Source organism: Petromyzon marinus, chromosome 16 (genome assembly GCF_048934315.1).
Source record: "Petromyzon marinus isolate PM22_M1 ecotype Great Lakes invasive population chromosome 16, UKy_Petmar_22M1.pri1.0, whole genome shotgun sequence".
Classification (NCBI taxonomy): domain Eukaryota; kingdom Metazoa; phylum Chordata; class Hyperoartia; order Petromyzontiformes; family Petromyzontidae; genus Petromyzon; species Petromyzon marinus.
In genome coordinates this window covers 7,289,778-7,308,892 of record NC_133682.1, presented here as the reverse complement: position 1 = coordinate 7,308,892, position 19,115 = coordinate 7,289,778, and the positions used below count along the sequence as shown (strand labels likewise).

The following is a 19,115-nucleotide window of genomic DNA, read 5'->3' as shown; positions in this document are numbered from 1 at the left end:
GTCACCCACGGTCGCTCTTCAGCTGTCCTCATTATCCACAAAGACAAAGATCCTCTGTATAGCCTTAACAGACTGTTGGGGCAAGTGCGTGTTAGCGAGCACCTATGAAGCCCGGCGCAGCACACGAGGGGTTGGGTGGTCAGCAACACGCCCTCGCGTGCTGTCTTTGTCTCCCTCGTGGCCATGTTTACACATTCCATCAGGTACTAATTTGAGGTTGAGTCGACCTAGGAGAGGCCCAGGACCGGTTCAGATAATCGTTACTAGTGTTGACCGTGAGCTAGAATCGAACTCGGGCTGCAGAGTTTACAGTGCAGCGCGCTAACCGCTACACTGCTGCTCCCACACACACACACAGAAGGATACTGCCAGACAGCATGGTGGACTTGCAATGGAACTCGTTGGTTCGATTCCACCTCCCGACAGAGCAGTTAAAACAAAAGGATAAAATGTATTAATTACCCCCCCCCACCCACCAGCTGTATAAATGGGTACACCGCAGCTAGTCGATCGGCAGGTTGTCGACTGTGGGGTAAAGTGTGGGGTAGTCCCACATCTTCCAAGACGTCTGGCCGGCGTGGTGGAATGTGGGACAAAATAGTCTCGAGAGGGGGACTCCTGAGAGCATCCCCTCGCGGAGGCAATTCCGCGAGTAGGGGCGAGAGCAGGGAAATGCAGGGTCGCAACTTTATCTTCCTTTACCCACACACACACACACCCCGAGAGCTCTATGCACAAAACACACTGATCCAGTTAACAGGACCCAGCCCATTCTCCTGCTCAGTGATGAATGGAAAAAAAACTAAATTCGACAGATTTCATGCACAGCTATTGTCCCACACTTAGCCACACAGCTAGAGGCTATATATTTTAAACGTGAGCAAAAAGGCTGATGTGTGTTCCCGTAGATTACATGCATCATAACTTTCCGGGAGGCTTTGCACGTTACAAACTGCATGTCAAAAGTTAAGGAAATTGAGCTGTCTCGGGTTTACCTTCCCCGCAGAAATGTAAAGCTGCTTAAATCGTGGTAGAAATATTGAAAAGTTATCTCCAAGAGGAAGGAGTACACACTATGATGGGTCGCTAAGCTCTTCCAAAGCTGTGCTAAGCCCCAGCAAAGCAACGCTATTACAGTAATCCTCAAGTGTACGGGCAAATACGCGGCGCGGCGATCCACGGCACAAAATGACAGCGCCGTGATAAATCTGTCAAACGAGAAAAATTAAATTAACCGCTGAGATGTAAGCAGTCATAATGTTCTTGCCATTGACAAAAGATGCCTCACGGAGATAATATTTTTCTGTTGCTCATAACGTGAGGCCGGGCGCCCAGGTCACAATGCAATAGAGCGGAGGTTTTTTTTTCTTCCCGCATCATAAAAATACACACAGCTGTATATGAACACGGCGTGGTCTGTGTGATCCAAGAAAAATAAACAGGAAAACAAAAAAATCGATAAAGCAATGACGCCAGTTTATATGTGTGCGCGCACTCCAGGTTATTTTGCGCCACGGCTCGGAAAGAAATGAGAACGCCCTCTTCCCCGCCGTCGCCGCCATCGTCAGCAACGCTCCGCCACCCCCTTCCCCTCGCTCCCCTCTCGCCTGCCGCTCTCCTCCCCATCGCCCGCTCTCCCCGCAGCTCTCCCTCCGCCCACACGTAATTATGCCAGGAGAGATTGCTGCCATTCATCACGGGCTGCCGATGATGCTCGCCGCTCGTCAGCCCAGGCCCGCGGCCAACTGTACCGCGAATCGATACACGGCGGCGCACGCTACGCAGCGGAAAAGTAATTAAACTTTGGCGGGGGGGGGGGGGGACATAGAAAGGGAGAATGCGAGAGAGAGAGAAGGAAGTTTTGTGATCAATATCGGGAGCCACGGCTGTTTACAGCATCTGTGCGCTTGCCCGATCGTGCACCGCAGCCCTTTTCTGCTCGTTATTACGGCGACAGATTCTGCCCCGTTTCAACAAGCGCGTCTCGACAGCTCATTAACGACGTCTGTCATTCGCCCTTCATCGGGTTGATGCCAGCGGAGAGCGTGCGCAGCGGTCATACTGCATGACAAAAGGTCTCCAGCAACGGATCCAACTCGTACCTGCGCAGGATCGCTGCGCGAGAGCAAACACTAGAACGTGTTTTTAATGCGCACCTTAGAATGGCTTTTGACAATTATTTAGGGCCACTGAACGGCCAGAGTAGAGTGACATATTGAGGTATTTTATAGCCACTGCACACCTGTGCCCAGCACCCCTGGAGATGTATCACCAAGCACAATGCCTGTTGTGAAATTGATTTTTAAGACCCCATGACGCCACTCCCAAGGGATAGGAATTGTGTGCTTGGAACAATGGACTGAACTTAAACATAACCTGGAACTATTAAGTTGCGCTAAACTTATCTTGTCGCGAGCTTTACAGGCTAAGGGGCCCTATAAAGCGGCGTTCTTCATTGCAAGGCCCGCGGGACACTGGTGGCCCCTGGTCGCCCCTGGTGGCCCCTGGTGGCCTTTAGTGCGGCTCCTGGCGTGCGGCCCCCACAATACACGAATGTGAAAATACCCCCCACCATCATTGTGCTGCTGTCAAACCGCAATGGGTTTCAAATGTGTGGCGGCCCTCACACTGATGTCTAATCGGCGAAAGTTCCCCCCCCCCCCCCTTTGAAAATGAGTGACTAACACTGTCATGAAGGTTCCAGGAGCGTTCCCCCTTTGGCAAAGCTGCTGCAGGGCAACAAACGACGCTCATACAGAACTGCCTGATGGGATACCGCCACTTGACCACCGTAAGGGGAAGAACTGGATGCCAGATCAAGCTGGGAGTTAACTGTACATGCTACGCCGAGACATCTGTCTTAGAGCAAACTAAATAAAGAGGGGAAAAACAAAATACATTAACTCCATATACTCCACATAGAATTACAGAGCGAAAGCAAAATCTGAGCAGCCAACCTTGCGCAATAGATGGACTTTTGGCTCGGAAGGACATATAAAATACACATGCATTATTAAAAAGTGAGATTTAAAACATATATAAACATTGGGAAGTAAAAAAAAAATGCTTTTTTTGAATCATTGCAAAAACAGGTCAAAGCAAGTCCACAAACAAAAGCAAAACAAAACAGGCCGTGCCTGATGTCACGAGGGCCACGTGAGGGTGTCTCCGTGAGGCCCGACGAACTCGGTGAAGAGGAGGGCGAGCAACAAAAGAAGAATATATATAAAGAAAAAATAAAATTGACATCCAATTTCAGGGGTGATATATGAATGCAGAGTTAATATTGATAGTCGGGCTGTCCGGGTGCAGCGATCTGTCTAGCACGCCCGTTACAAAGCCGTTAGTTTTGATTCGGCCGCCCCGGATCGATACACGGCCATACTGTTTCAATTTGGGCCACATTGATTTTCACCCGACACCCCAACCTCCAGGCATCCGTCTTGCTCCGAGGAAAGGGCGCGATTCGATTTGCTGGAGAAAAATTGCACGGGCCCCTGCACCAGGTTATTAACCCTGCAGCCCGTGGGATCGCTCGCAGAACGCGCCTCGCACTCCTCTCCCCCGAAAAAGTTTAGCGGCAATTTCGGCGACAAAACACCCGAAACGTATTGGATTCACTGCTCGAGTGCTCGTGGGTTGCTTTTTACTTTTTTTGCGGTCAAGAGGCGCGTGGGCCTGCCTGATAGTCGCGCTCCGGGGCAGCTCAAGCGGGCGGGGAAAAACAAGTTCAAGGCCGAAGAGCGCGCGAGAGCTTGGCAGGCTGACGCCGCGCGCCGGGAGAGAGAGGGCGGCGTGCGCGAGCGGGTTAAGCGCGGGGGGGCGGGGGCGGTGGGGGGGGGGGGACGATGACACCGGAGGGCCTCTCCAAGATGAATGTGGTCGTGCGACTCCGGGGCGACCGCCGGCAACCCCTGCTGCTTCGCGGGGGAGAGACGCGGCAAAAAATGAAGCCTCACGTCGGCACCAAATCATTCCGTCTCCGCATCGACGGTTCCACCGTGCCGGCTCCCTCGCGTGGAACGAAATAAAAAAAAAATATGACGCTCAAGGCCATGATGCCATTTACCGTTTTGTGTTTTCGTTATTTAGGTTTGTTATTGTTTAGCTAGATCTATGGCATATTGACGCAGATATGCTGGTTTGACAAGATGCACTATTTCTGACACTACATTTTAAATAATGATTATTAAAAACACAAAGCCAAAATTTAAAACCGATTTAAGCGCGGCCTGTCATAGAGCCATGTGTACATTAGCAATGCACAAGAAACCACAGTCCAGATGGTTGCTTGTAACTTTTATAATAATCCATCACAATAATCTGGATTCACGTGTCGATGTTAATCTTGCAGAGAAATGGTGCTTACTATTATTTTGCATGATGATTTAAATAATGAGACTGTTCTGTACAAGATTAAATTGCAAACGTGAAATATTATACATAGGCATGAAATGACTAAAATAAGCTGTAATGATAATCATACATGCATGATAGACAGACATCATATTAGATTTAAAAAAAATTAATAACACCAATTGCAACTTAAGTCTACAGATTACTTTTTCACACCTCCTTACACCGAGATACCCCGAGACAGCCCACGTATCAACATCGTGCACAAACATACAGAGATGGAAAACACAAACGATATTTCAACGCTTTGTTTGGTTCCTCCGTGTTGTTTTGTTTATAGAATTGCGGCAACGACTCTGCGGTCGCGCGCAGGCACCCATTAGTCAAACGGTGGGGCAACAGCGGGAAGAATCCAAGAGCAACACAGAGGCCCCGGCATTGATCACGGGGCACGGCGAATGCCCACGTTCTACACAACAGATGTCACCCAGCGGTTGGGTTGTGTTCGCAAACTTCGGACGGCTGCGACCACAGAATCGCGGGGGAATTCAAAGGGTTTCAAACCCCCCCCCCCCCCCCACTTCGCCGCTCTCCCCCAAAATATCTGGTCCACGGAAAGATAAAAAAAAAACCTCAAAAGCACTCGGGTTAAGGAAAGCACGATGTGGGTCAACTTTAACCAAGATTCATTGCTGTCATTGTGCTCAGGCACTATGCGCGAGATTCATCTTAACTATGCTCGAGGGACTCGAGTGAACAAAAACCCTCGGCATATTTAACAAACATTAAATATCTGATTTTAAGCGTTTTCTCGCGATCAAACGACGGTCTGCGTTTTCAGACGACCGCGCGCGTTCCGAGCCTGAAGAAGGGTGGCGCTGCGGGAGGTCATCGGCGTTAAAATATTTTGTGCGGCGCGCGCACGTGCGGTCCACCGATGGGGCCGATCGCTAATTTCCAAACACGGAAAAGGAAGCGTCGAATTAGTGCCGAACTGATGGACGATCAAAAAAAACACCCCACACACAGCCTGGTAATCGCAGAAGCTCCACACTCTCCGCTCCACGTGGCCGCTCCAGGCGCGACTCCCTCCGCCTGGCAAAAAATATCGACGATGTGGCAATCAGCTCCGTTTACAGCGGCTTAAACACCCGCAAGGCCGCGACGGCACGGCCCACAGAGGACGGCCGTAATAAGGCTGGCTCGTTTTTTTTTCTCCTTTCCTTTCCTAGGAGGGCGACGCGGCATCAGTCAATACCGCCCCCCAGGCAGAGGGGCGAGCCAACGGCACGACGGATTCAAGAGCCGAATGGCTCACAGGGCTATACCAAAATAAATAAACTAAGAAACTATGAACTCGACGAGGCTGCACCCGCCGCGCAAACGTCGCGGCGGGCAAGGAGACGGCATCGCGCCACCGAGAGATGCGCGAGCGTGGCACGTCCCCCCTCTGCCGAATTGTGCGAGGGGAACATCCATCTGAAGCTATCCGAATGCGGCAAGGGGACCACCGTTTATAATGAACCTTGGAGCGTTGCCCCGTTGTTAATTTCTTTCCCGTGGGGCTACCCAGAGATGCTTGCGCGTAGAGCAGCGTGCGCCGAATCGCACTGAGAGCATGTGTTTGTTTTGTTGTAACGCTTTCCAACGAAGGCTGAGATGCGCGCACACACACACACACACGCATGAGTTCAGCCTGCCCATTATCCATCACGTGGAGGGCACCATAATTCTCGCAGAGATGATGCAAGTTGAAGGAATGCGTAGAAGGGAGCTGTGTTGCTATTTGCGACCTGCTCTATTGAAACGGGTTAAATTGATCCAAGGGTTGCCCAAACCCTGGAGACTTACTTTTTTTGCAAATAAGTGAATTAATTTTGCTCCGACAGCTACCTGTTGGCTTCCACACTTTATTAAACACTTCCTAAGATAAATTTTGATTTAAAGCTTTCGTGACTGCAGGGATTCATATTCTTGGTTCTTTCGGTAAAGTCACGTAGAAGGGAAACAATAAAATAATAAAAATATATCATTTTGTTTCCCTTCTACAAGAATATACTTCCTAACATAATCGCATTGTGGAAAGTGTTCGTGCGTATACACACAAAAGCAACACGTTAAACCAAATGCCACACTTTTCCAGCTGCTTTAAAAAAATTTGCACAACTATTAGATTTCTGTCTCTCATTTGTACCAGCCAGGATCTAGTCAAGTCGTGGAAGGAACGACACCGATAGCTATACGTGTGCTGTATGGCCGTCCTCCGATGTGTTTTCTGGTTGCACCGCGTGTTGTGCTGGCACCTCACGCCGAAGGAAACGTGGCACACGATCTCAAAGCGCGTCGGATATGGCAGTCGCCAATCGTGCGGATGGGACGGGGGGGGGGGCGGTCGGGCGCATACCTCTGCAAGACGTGGCCCCACGCCCCGTGCCGCTTGCTCAAGATGTCCACGATGCGGTGGTGGAGGCGTGTGGCCATCACGCCGTCCCTGCGTCGAGCCGCGCCGATCATGTGGTGGCACAGCTTCTCCTCCTCGCGGCGGTCGGCCGAGTACTGCGCGCAGTGCGACTGCGGGGGCAGAGCGCGAGAGTAAAATATGAACTTCCCACTGGGGGTTTCGGCGCTCTCGTGCCGGTTTCGAGTGGTAACCACGTGCCGTTGGAATCCAGTTCCCGAAGAAGACCCTCGTAACGCGGAGGGGAACGTCGGACATCGTGCCCGACGACCTGCGGCAACAACCCAAAAAGTTATGACGCGGAGGCAGGAGTCAAAGACGGTCACCACAACATGAAGCGGAAGCACAGGAGCGACGGCAGACATTGCTACAAAGGTGATGAACAAGTCACCCAGCATCCGCCCGATCTCGTCAGTTCTTAGAAGAAGATATCCGCGATGGCCCATAATGAAACTCGGGTTGCCAGATTCAGTGCGCCATCGCAGCACCGCCCCTAGCAATGTGATACTCATTCATACGAGAGAATTAACAAGAAATCATGGCACTGATGCTCTAAGAAAGGGCTTCGTTTTCTAAAGGCCATGCCACCCTGAATGGGCCCGATCCCGTCAGATCTCGGTAGCCGAGCAGTGTTGAGACCAGGGTTAATACTTGGACGGGAGACTGCCTTAGGAATACCGTGTGTTACAGGCTTGGGCTGCGAGGTTGGGCAAGGAGGCAGAAGGAAAGCAACTGAAGCATGAATATTCATTTCTGTATGGAGCTTTGTTTGCATTATCTCCTCGCGTGTGATGTTTACCTCCAGGTTCTCTGTTTTCCACCCACAAGCCAATCACTTATAAACGGAAGTGGCCCAGTACTGAATTGGAGGACCCTCTTGAAAAACAGTCTTAAGGCTCCACAACGGTTTCTCAGGTGAATAAATCGCATGGTTACGATTGTTATTATGAAACCAACACCAGGACAAAGGACGTAGTAGGGGTATTGTCATAGACCAGGCCTCGTTAAAAGACTCCCAAAGGCTAAAATAAGCATAGCTTAATCCCTTAAGCAATAATAGGCTTAACCTTCCACTCCCAAAACAAACACAGATAGAGAAACTGTTCTGCTCATAGCCTTGATAGTACTGCAGCCTGTTGACCAACAACTGCGTTCATGCACTTTGCTATTAACCTGGCGGGCTGAGGTCGATTCCCAGACATGGGCTAAATTAGCTGGATAGTAATATCCAAACCAGTCCTAGACTGTCTCGCACTAAAACCGCAGTGACCAGTGTGGTGAAGCATGGTTAATCAACCCTCACGACCGACACGGCACGAGGAGGCCTTCATCCAGAAGCGAACTGACAAATGGGCTGTATATTATTTAACGGGGGCACGTGTTAAAAATATAATTAAGATGAATTTAGGCAAATTTTAACCGAGTTACGATGGCTGTCGATGACGGTCTGAATGAAGGCGAACACTTCCAAAGCCCATTAGTACGTAAAAATATTAAAAACACTACACCAAAGGGGTGGACCAGTATCTTCATTTTATTTAACTGGGGCATCAAGCGCGCGCACACACATACACAAAGTACGCGCGCAGTCATTGTTCACAAGGGAGCCGTGGGGAGAAAACTGTGGAACGTGGCACAGCAAGCGGGCACGGGGAACGTCATTCGATCGTCGCTTCGTAACAGAGACAACTTGCTTGTATGCTCTTCAGAGCCTGCCAGAAATACAACTAAACATCCCCCTCCCCCGTCATATTCCACCGGTGTTGACAAGAACACTCCATTTCTCATTTAAATATCATTCCTGTCCAGAACCAAACACGAACCCCCCCCCCCCAATCCCACCCCGAACATGTTAATGTGTACGGCTTTATTTATTTCAAAGTCATGTTCAAACACGTCACATTTCCTGGCTCTTGGCAGCAATTAGGAGCAAAGGTAACGCGGACGGGCGGCCACAGCCCACGTCCCTACCCCTCCACGTCCGCCCGCCCCAGACAAGTGCACGTCTCTAATGATGGGCCCTCGTTAAACAGGATTAGCGTCGCCTTGTTTGTGTGGTCCTCACCAGCACGACTGGGCTGTAACTGGCCGGAGGTCGCAGAGGGTGGGGGGGGGGTGAACGGCAGGGAGGAGATTCAACCCCCTGCGCCACGTTGGTGTAACGTGGTTTACAGGGCATGTCCAGAGCGTGACCAGATTTGGAAGGACCTGGTGCTGTGCAAGCCTGTGATCTAGCCCCCTGACTTATGAATGTTGTCAAAGTTGTCATCGCCATCACCATCATTTGTCATCATCGTCATAGATCAAGGTTGGTGAATCAACGTTATAAAGCTCAAGTATAGATTCACCATCATTACCCGGTCGGTGGTTCAGGATAATGTATACGAATGATCACATGGAATATCATCAACATAATCATAGCCATCAGGGTTGGTGTGTCAAGCTAAAGCATAATAATTAACACATCGTTGACAGTCCTTAGTCAGTTCACTCCTGTGTCCATCTTGAGCGTTGTGTGGACATACTTCTCCACGGCGGTCACTACGGGTTGCTGAAGAGCGAGTGCGGGCCCCAGGACCGGGTCGGATAGCACTCCCCACTCGTGTTCATCCACCTCACACGGCGGCTAAAGCATTCAACTCATCAAATACATTGTCATCATCGGGGCTCGAGGATCATGCAATGGTCTCCGCATCACAGTGGCATCAACGATGCCAAACACGGATCAGCGTTAATTCAAGCGACGGACAGTCTGATGGAAGTGAATTGGTCAAAATAAGCAACAATTCAGCTGCTATTATAAAGTGGGGTTCTTTTTTTTTACAATGACAGGGAGACACTTTTTCTCTCAGCCTGAAGTCTGCAATTTCGCCCGCCTCGTGCGGGAATGGGAGAGGGAATTGAAAAAAGCACGGAGAGGAACGGAGACAGAGAAAGAAGACAAACCCTGTAATCCAATTACAGCCTTATCTGGATGCCTGAGGTGGTAAAGGGTTCTTAAGAGAGACCACAGGCTTATCTGCCGCACCATGAAATTCAATTGCCCGGTAATTAGCGAGCGAGGCAGCCAGCCCCCTCCGCAGGAGGCAGGCTAATTATCCAGCCTTCCTTGATGTAGCAAGCGGCCGTGCGGAGACGTGACTGCGGGAGAGAGAGAGCACCGAAAACCAAGGAAGCCTCTCAGCGAGAGGCACCATGGCTGCCGTGCTATATGCATCCTCAGAGCACAGGTTTTCTACATTCTTTATAATAATGTGGTGCCCCTTTTGTCAGTCTGATATTGGGGGGTGGGGGGGGGGGGTGGGGGTGAAAAAGGTCTCCTCCACGCGGAGTGTCAGACTCAGTTGTTTGCGACCAAGCCCCACCACACCGGTCGGGGAGGACTACTGAAGAGGAGCACCCGCCCTCGGGGCCGCTCAGATATCACTCGCGCCACTGATGTTAGCCGTGGCCGGGAACCGACGTCAAGCCACCGGGTTTATAGCGCAGCGTGCCGACCACTGACCGAACACTCTCAAATATCAGCAGTTAATGAAATGTGCCCAAGTCTGTTTTGTCACCCATTGAGATCATCGTGGACGCTAAGGTACACGCATCCTTATCATTGTTGGATTCGTTACAAAATGAGAACCTATTCATTGACGTCATGGCTAAGAGGCATGGGTCACAACAAAACACCCAACAAAGTTCCAAAGCAATATCGTATAGGTTTCAGTCAAGGTATTATTACGCTATCTCTTATGCTGGTGTCGCAACGTAACAACAACAACAAGAGCAGCAGCGAGCGCCACTTGCCATGGGCATGCCAACTGGTTGTCAATATGACACGCAGACGATCTCGCATCCCGATTAAAACCACCGCAGTTGCCTGCGACGGCGAGCGCCTTCGAGCGCAAACGTGCCACGCACCCGTGCACGCAGCCCGAAACATAAAAGCCGCATCATATGTTTTGCACACCATTTAAATAGCCAGCCTGCCTTGTTTCCCACTTTATGGCATATTAAATTGTAACACACTCGGTTGGGTTAGTAACCAGAGATGATGGTTTCCAGACCTAATCCTGATGTTCCATAAGTGTCCATCACAACTATAAAACGCTAACTGCCCCTGAATATGGCTCCGTGTGTTTTTTTTTTAATGTACGCGTTTCTCCGCGGCTGTGTTTCCAATTAAGAAGGCGCGGTGGCGGGCAGTCTCCGCTAACGAGGCACAGCTGTGCGATTGCTCATGTCGCCAACGCCGCCAGGGCCGCCGCCACTACCAGCGCCACACCGCTAGCCCCCCTTTCCCCACCGCCGCTACCAGCGCCGCCGTTATCTACCACGTTCAGTGCCGCGGGATGCTCCACGCTTCGCCGCGAGCATCGGTTCGTCTAAATGTCCTCCGGCTCGCGATAACGGAGCGGCCGAGATGTTTTTTCTTCCCCCCCCCCCCACCTCTGTATCGTTTGAAGCCATCTTGCCGAGAATCAGAATTCTATTAGAGGATAGGAATCGGTCTATAATTGAATTTCCCTGCGTTATCTCAATGCCTGTCCGGTCCTGGGCTCCAATAACTTACTTGGAGATCACGAGGGAGGCACGGGACAAAGATAACTCAATTTTTCACAGTCAGCATATGTCACTCCCCCATACGCTAACCTGATAAAATATATAATTTCGCCCGGCCGTCTTTCACAACGAGGCCTGCACCCTTGGCCGGGAGTGACCGTAAATACAGCGCTATCGGCCAAGCGGACACGCGCCATACATCCACTCCGCGGCCCCGCAGTTCAAAGGCGCCGCAAAAAGGAAACAAAAGCCTCTGATCGCGCAGAATTTACGGTTGCTAGCTTCGGCCGCGCGAATGCCGGGGAATTATGTAGTCATTGTAAAGCCAAAGCGCCCGCCACCCCCCCCCCCCCCCACCAAAAGCTCGAACAGGAATCGTGTCGAACCGACTGATAATCCTGAGTCGTTAGATGAAAATTCCACATTCCTATGCCGAGAAATGGGTTTGCGTAGGGGACAACCTATGTTGAAGTCCCAGCAAAAAAGTGGCAGTCTCACCTTGATCTTGGCCGGAACTAAATGGCTACATAAACGTAGGCGACACAGAACCATACCCTACACGTTAGGGGTCGGATTCAATAAATTGTCTCGATTCAGTGTCATGATTCGATTAAGGAATTCATCATTTTTTTTTACACTGTGTTGAATGGAAGCACCTCTAGCGGCTGCAGGGGTGACACGAACCAAATACATTGGAGAAAAGGGGGGGGGGGGGGTGGGGTGGCAGGACCGGCACAGATTTCACTTGACACTGACGTCAACCGTCGCAAGGAAATTAAACCCGGGTTGCCAGCACAGCACGTCAACCACTGCGCCACTGCTCCGCCCACCATTGCACACGGACAACCCACCCAAATTTAAGGCAGCACATTTCGTTGTGGTTCCCTGGAGGGTGTTTCCTGAAGAATACGGAATCCCCGGGAGGTTTCGGATCACCGGGATGATTGTTGGGGAGTATGCAAACCCCCGGTGGCTACCGAGCCCGGCTCCACCACACAGGCAGGTAATTTAGTTATTGTGGACCGATGTGTTTACGGCGGAGGCTCTACCGGCTATAAGCACTGGCCGGCCACAGTGTGCGGAGTGCACGCGTGTCATGGTGAAGCAGACGGTCGCAGCGAGCCGAGCCCCGGCGTAAGGGATGGAATGGGCTCGCTCACCCGGTCCTATTTCCCGGTGCCTGGGTACCACCTATGTGCCCACGGGGGCTTCGGTGCAGATGTACCGCCTGCACACTCGATAGCTACGGCACACTCGATAGCTACGGCACACTGCTCACAAGAGAGCAAGCAGCCTGGCGCACCACCAAACTATGTCCGTTACACACACGTCCATCATCAACGTCATCATTAGCCGCGATCAGCTCACTGTTGGATGAGGGCCTCCCACAAGTAAAAGACAGGTTAATGTAAATTTATTTCCTGTGGCTTCCATTGCGTATGAATAGCTACATATTAACCGGGAAAAGATGTCTTTATTGCATTTAAATTGCAGGCACGATATCAACTGTTATGAAGAGTAAGTGGCCTTGGGGAGGAGACATCGTGGCTTGAGGGAAAGACAGCCGACCGACAAAAATGAGGATAGAATGGCAGCGAAAGCAGTGCCACGCACGACGGGGCGACCGGCCGCGGAAGCAGAGTGATGAGATGCGTTCACGTGGTGCAGGATTGAGAAAGATTGTGGCATCGCAGGCCCAAGCTGGTAAATAATTTCACCGTTATACTATTTCAATTCTGGACAAGGCTGCTTTCAAGAGAAAAAAAAAGGGCAGAAGAGTCTCCAGTTTGTCGAAAAAAGCCTCTTTATTACGAATAAAAATGTGGTGGTTTTAGTAATATTTCGAGAGCCATTTGTCTATTCGCTGCTGGAGGAAGCGCACTTGGACAGGACCCATCGCGAGGAGGGATGATGGCCGGTAGTGGAGGCGAATAATGGAGTGAAAAGCCAAAAAAACGAACACGCCCAAGAGGACGTCCACCGCGGAGACGGAGCGATGACATCAGCCGATGGGCCAGAGCTAGACAGATTGTTGGAATGAGAGACCAGGTGAGAGATGGCAACAGCTTGCAGAGGACGACTTCATCAAACCACAGACAGATGATGATCACGATGATCTTTGTTGAACTTCACAACTGCTGCTCCTCCTTCTACTGGTCGAGAGACAGCGAGCGCCAGCGACAGTGCGGGGAAGGTGGCCTCTCCCGGCGAGGACGAGCGCTCGCACCACCGCGCACACCTCCTCCGTCGCCAGGGCAGCGCGGACAGATCATTATGCATCCTTCTCAATTTGCATTCGCCACTTCCTCGCGAGAGGTACACACGACATCGGTTTCTGATTAAACGCGGCCCGCAGATTTATCTTCAAATGATCGCCTCTGCCCACGCCGTTCATCATCGCCCAGGAGCCTCCGCATCCGTCACGCGCCCCCACCCTGTCCGATTCCGGTGGCTCCGGCAGCGCCAGCACAACAAGTCGCTCTCATTTTGTCGCCATTGTTTTATTTATTTGTATAAAATATATTTATTGTAACCTTCCCCCAGTTTTATCGTGCTGTCGGCATCACGTGAGTAGACAAAGCATCCGCATGGATCTTTCGCAGAGACGTGCCACCCGTCACGTTCTGGAACGGTCTGCGGAAGTGGCTCGCACAGAAGCTCATCTGAGATCCCCCTCATCAGGTGACCTCTGGTCCACACAACAGTAGAAGGCGGCACATTTCCCACCTGCTCTGCACACGAGAGTAATTTGATCGCCATTATTACAGCGGCAGCGACGGCTCCAGCGAAAGCGTATCACGCGTTGCCCCCCCTCCGCCTCCCCCCAGCAGCGATGAATTGCTGTGCAAGATTGCCCTGTCTACTCCGTCCGTCGTTCGAAAGACGACGCTCATTATTATTGCGCTGATAAAGAAAATTATGGATTAGCACGGCGGCACAAAATGCAGCGAAGATTAAGCGTTTCCACGCTAAACATGACAGAGTTTAATCAATGTAAAAGCATAATCTTGGAGCACTCGATGGAACGTTTTTAGGAATCGTAATTATAGATAAGAGTAAATTGATCATTAAACGCAGCGCTTTGTGGCTATATAGCTTTGCTTGTCAACCAAACCCTGGAGAACGTATACCGAGCACCGCAACCATTACCCAAGCTGCACGGCGCACGGGAGAAAAAAATTTACACAGCTTCTCTTGACTGTGCAACCAAATCACGCTTAGGCTTGCGGCCATTCATTATTTATAATCTTCTTTTTCTTCTTCTTATAGACTATGGCAGGCTTGTGATACGTCCAGATTTAAGTTTGTGAAGCTTGTGATAGCTTCGGGGGGTAGGGCGACTTATTACTGTCCAGTTCGCCGGGCAGTGGGCGTAGAATGCAGTTGTTCGCAAGACGATACATTGTTCAATTCGGGCGGCTGTAGATGCCGCACTGCGGGTCGTCATCTTTAATCTTCCACTGGTGGAGGAGGCACCCGTGGCAGCGAGCGGTTGCCGTTGTGTATATTTGTATGCATGCTGAACTTCTTTCGCACCTCAGGAAGCCAAACGTGCTAATCAGAGGTTCTGAAGTGGTTGACGGAGCAACCACGGTTTGTCTTGGCAGATCGCAGTCGTGCGGAGCAGTGGTGGGGCCCTCGACGGGGCCGTTATTTGGAACCTTGGCACAACTCCACGGTGTTCGTCGGCAGTCTTCAGTTGACCCTGCTTCATCCAGGGTCAAGGAGGGTGGGAGATGGTAGCCTTCACACAGTCCACCCGTGAAGCGTCTCATCGCACGACAAACACCATCACTTCGGCCTTGTTAGAAGGCATCTATTGTTTACAACATCGGAGCGCTTCTAGGTTTGTAGACTCGTATGCGTGTCGACAGTTCACCGTTTTTGAATAATTAAAGAGTGTGAATTATGATCTCAACATAATAAGTAACAGATGCAGAGAAACTGGGTTCACGCGATCACGGGGAGATGGTGCCGCTACTCTGCGACAATGATTCATACCGAATCCGACGCCGGTCTCTTGGTGCACAGTGAGCTTTTTAAGATGGGGAAAAAAAGCAATTATCGCGGAAATGTTCTAAATACATTCCTGAAGCAAGTACATTTAATTCGCCATCCAGATGTGTTTTATTCACTTAGCATTAATAAATTAAACAAGAGTCTACTGGAACTGCAGTTCACTTGGCTACAGACTAGGTAAACAGTGCAGCACAGCCATTTCTTACTCACGCCATTGCAGGCCAAAGAGCCTAAAAACTAGGGGCATCTCCAGAGAGTATTTTGGCCGAATCTTTCACGGTTGATGCAAAATGCACGAATATGCACTACATATGATTGACATTTCACCTACGTGCTAAAAAGGCAGTGATATTTTATCTACCCATTACATTGGTCCGTACGTCTGTGCTCAGAAACTCTCGTACGGGTGCGTCCGCTGGCAAGTGCGTTTGTGCATGCGAGTGAACCTAATCAGTCGCAAGCGAGCGCGCGAGTGCGTCCCGTCCGTGGGGGTTCGCTTGCGTGTCCGCATTTCATCGCAAGGGCTAGCGTTCACGACCGCAAACCCGTCCGTCTCTGCCAGCGAACTTCAACCCCGCCCTGCGGCGGGGGAGGGAAGCTTTGTGACGCGCGCCCCGCCCGGGCAAAGCGGAGGCAGCCCGTTTGATAAAACGTGAGACTAATTGTATTAACCCCTTCCCGCTGGCGATGCCATTAAAAAATACGGGAGGCAAATTCAGAGCGCTCGTGTTTCAAGTCGGCCGCTGCCGCTGCGTAGGTGAACGGTTTTGGGAAGAGGAGGATGAGGAGGATGAGGAGGGAGAGGAGGAGGGCGGTCGTTGGACCTCACCTCGAACTCGGCGTGTTTGTTGATCTCGTCGGCGTGCTGCCTCTCCAGGATGAAGTCGGCCTCGCTGCCCACGCGCACGAGGTGCTCCTTCATCGCGTGGCACAGGATCCTGGCGGGACAAAAAACGCGTGGCTTCACGATTACCGTTGTCGCCGCCTTCGGCAGGGCTTAACGGGGCCGTCTCGTTGGCCTTCCCCCGCGCCTCCGATGAGCCCGGTTGGCTACGTACGGTGCGAAGGAAGTTCAACGTACATACAAGGCAGTGTCAGCAGTTCGCGTGTGTTTGCCGCATCCGGACGGTTGGATGAATGGCCCGCAATCCTCCTCAATCTTTTTCTTCATTTTGTTCAGGTGCGCACTGTTGTGTACGATCTGGTATTCGCACTTTCGAACAAATCTACTGTTTTCCTTTGGTTCTTTCAGTAAAGTCACGTAGAATGAGAATAAAATAATAAATTGATAAAATAAAATAACACAATAATATTCTCACGACGTTTCGGCCACAACACAAGCGGCCTTCATCAGGTGAAGGGACGAGACTGTCTGGTGACAGACAGTCTCGTCCCGTGAGAATATTATTGTGTTATTTTATTTTATCAATTTATTATTTTATTCTCATTCTACGTGACTTTACCGAAAGAACCAAAGAAGATGAATCATTGCAGTCACGAAAGCTTTAAATCGAAATTTAAATCTATTATTCTACGACTTGCAGATGGCAGTGGACGTGGTGTCACTTTGCTGTTAGTTATCTCCATAAAATGTGTTTTCCCGCTGTCCAGGTCAGGTCACGCCCCCTCAACAAGCAAATTAGAATTTTTAAAATGGGATTTTTTTTGTGGTGACATGTGAGGTATTCATCATCCTTGTCCTACTTTTGGCTCTCGATTTATAACCAGATTTGCGGAAGAAACAAAAATAGAAATGAATATCCGTGCTCATTAAACCAAAGTTGGCTTAGCACCAGCCTGAGACAGAACCAACTGAGTGCCACACCGTGTTCCTCCTGCCTCGCTGCAGTCACGACCCAACACGATCCGCCCCACCTGGACCTGACCTTCGGCGCCACGACTGGGCCCTGCGCCTAACGAACTGACCAAGGCCTCTCTCTGTGTGCGGCGAAGCCTGCGCCGGTGGGGAGCTAACGCGACGACCCCAAATGGTAGCCGTGGTCGCAAACACAGACGGCGACGCGCATCATTGACGACCGTGTCCGCTAACCAAGCCGAGCGAGCGCTCCGAGGACGACGCTTCACGCAAACCGATGAAGCTGCGCTCACATGGCTCCGAGCAAACGCATGCGCTAAATAAACAAATTAATACCTTCAACCGCTTATGCGTACAGAGAATGCCGATGCGTAGAGAGAATGCTGCTGCAGAAAAACACTTTCGCCACTTCACTCCACACTCGCTCAGTTTCGCGATCCTTGTTCATCCAAAGCTAACTGTCACCGTGGTGTCCACATGGGTGGGCGCACCTACGTTCGTGTCCCAAGCAAGTCTTCGCAACTCCATGTTCCTATGACAGGGAGTGTGGTCTTCAAAGGACAACCTCTATTGCTGGAAATTTATAATAATGTAGCTCTTTATCCAGGAAAGTTTAACCGAGTCACACGAATCATGCAGGAAGGTCCGGCATTGAGATGTGTGGCCATCTGCAAGGTCATCTCGTGGTGACCTTGCAGCCCAGGCCTACGACACCTGGCATTAGCAAGTAGGCTTCCAACCAAGAAGGTTCTCAACCCTGCCTAGCGTCAGAGATCGGACGGAATCGGGCACATTATACCTGCGCGTAAAACTCTGCGAACGTGGATGTTTATGTGTAGGTAAGTACAGACATTTTGATCTTGTGCTCATCAGCCGCCATTAAGAAATGTCTCCGGTGCCTGGCATCACGTAGACACGCACACGCGGGCTTTGGCCCGGCGCTCGTTCCCTCCAAGGCGTCAGAACATCGTGTCGCCTCCCACATCATCTGGAGGGGTCAAGGCAATGCCAGCACCAACCCCCACCCTCACCCCAAGCCCAGCGTGTAACCGTATAACCATCGCGTGGCAGCAGGCCGGGCCCGTAAGACGACACCTCGCCCCGGCGACGTTTTCAACAGCGGGCAGGGTCAGGGTGCACGGAGGGGTCAAGGCTCCGGCCGGCCGGTGAACCGACGCTCGTGGACGGTCGGCACCGCGGCCGTGCCCACGGCATTCGGAAAAGCTCACGCACTCACCTCTTCCTGTGCACCTGTGTGGCGTAGACGTGCAATGCTAATCCGGGTCAAGAGGTCAACGCGGCCAATGATCACCAATGTCACCACACTCGGCCGCCCTACGCTTCCTTCCTTATGCTAGATCGTGCGACTGTTGCAGCACAGTCGACAGCTGACCTCTAAGGTCCGCTCTTTAATAATTAGTGTCTGACCATCTGGCTTGCGGTCTTCCCCTTGATTGCTGACCCCTGCATTGTCACTCCAATGCCTGTCCCTCCTCCATGCCGCACACGTGTGTACTAATTACAACATATGTCTTTATTACGACATATGTTTATTCACTATAACATATGCATATTGATAATAACATGGGTGCGATACACAATAACGTTTGCATTAATTGTACGAGTACTAGATTTATTTTCGCGTGTGTGTATTAATTTTAACATATGTGACTCAACTGTAACGTAGCTGTATGAATCGTAACGTGTGCGTCTGCGTCCAAATGCAGGTCCACACATCTGTAATATATTTACTGTCCTCATCAAATTGGTAGAGCGGTGGCACAGCGGTGAGCGCACGGCGCTCTGAACCTGGCGACCCGAGTTAATTCCTGGCCACCCGAGTTAATTCCTGGCCACCCGAGTTAATTCCTGGCCACATCGAGCGTGAGGGGCGAGTTAATTCTGAAATGGTCC

At 50.9% G+C, this 19,115-nt stretch overlaps 1 protein-coding gene across 6 annotated transcripts in view; it reads right to left on the bottom strand.

The window, feature by feature from the left end:
* The window catches only part of NBEA (neurobeachin), a 288,718-nt gene that overhangs the window by 147,303 nt on the left and 122,300 nt on the right, over window positions 1-19,115 (bottom strand). For all 6 annotated transcript variants that reach the window (XM_076067457.1, XM_076067460.1, XM_076067458.1 and 3 more), the window contains exons 35-36: window positions 16,215-16,323; window positions 6,761-6,927 (exon numbers count right to left, since the gene is read on the bottom strand). In XM_076067457.1, coding sequence (XP_075923572.1) covers window positions 6,761-6,927; window positions 16,215-16,323 — 276 coding nt within the window. The remainder of the gene's footprint in view (window positions 1-6,760; window positions 6,928-16,214; window positions 16,324-19,115) is intronic.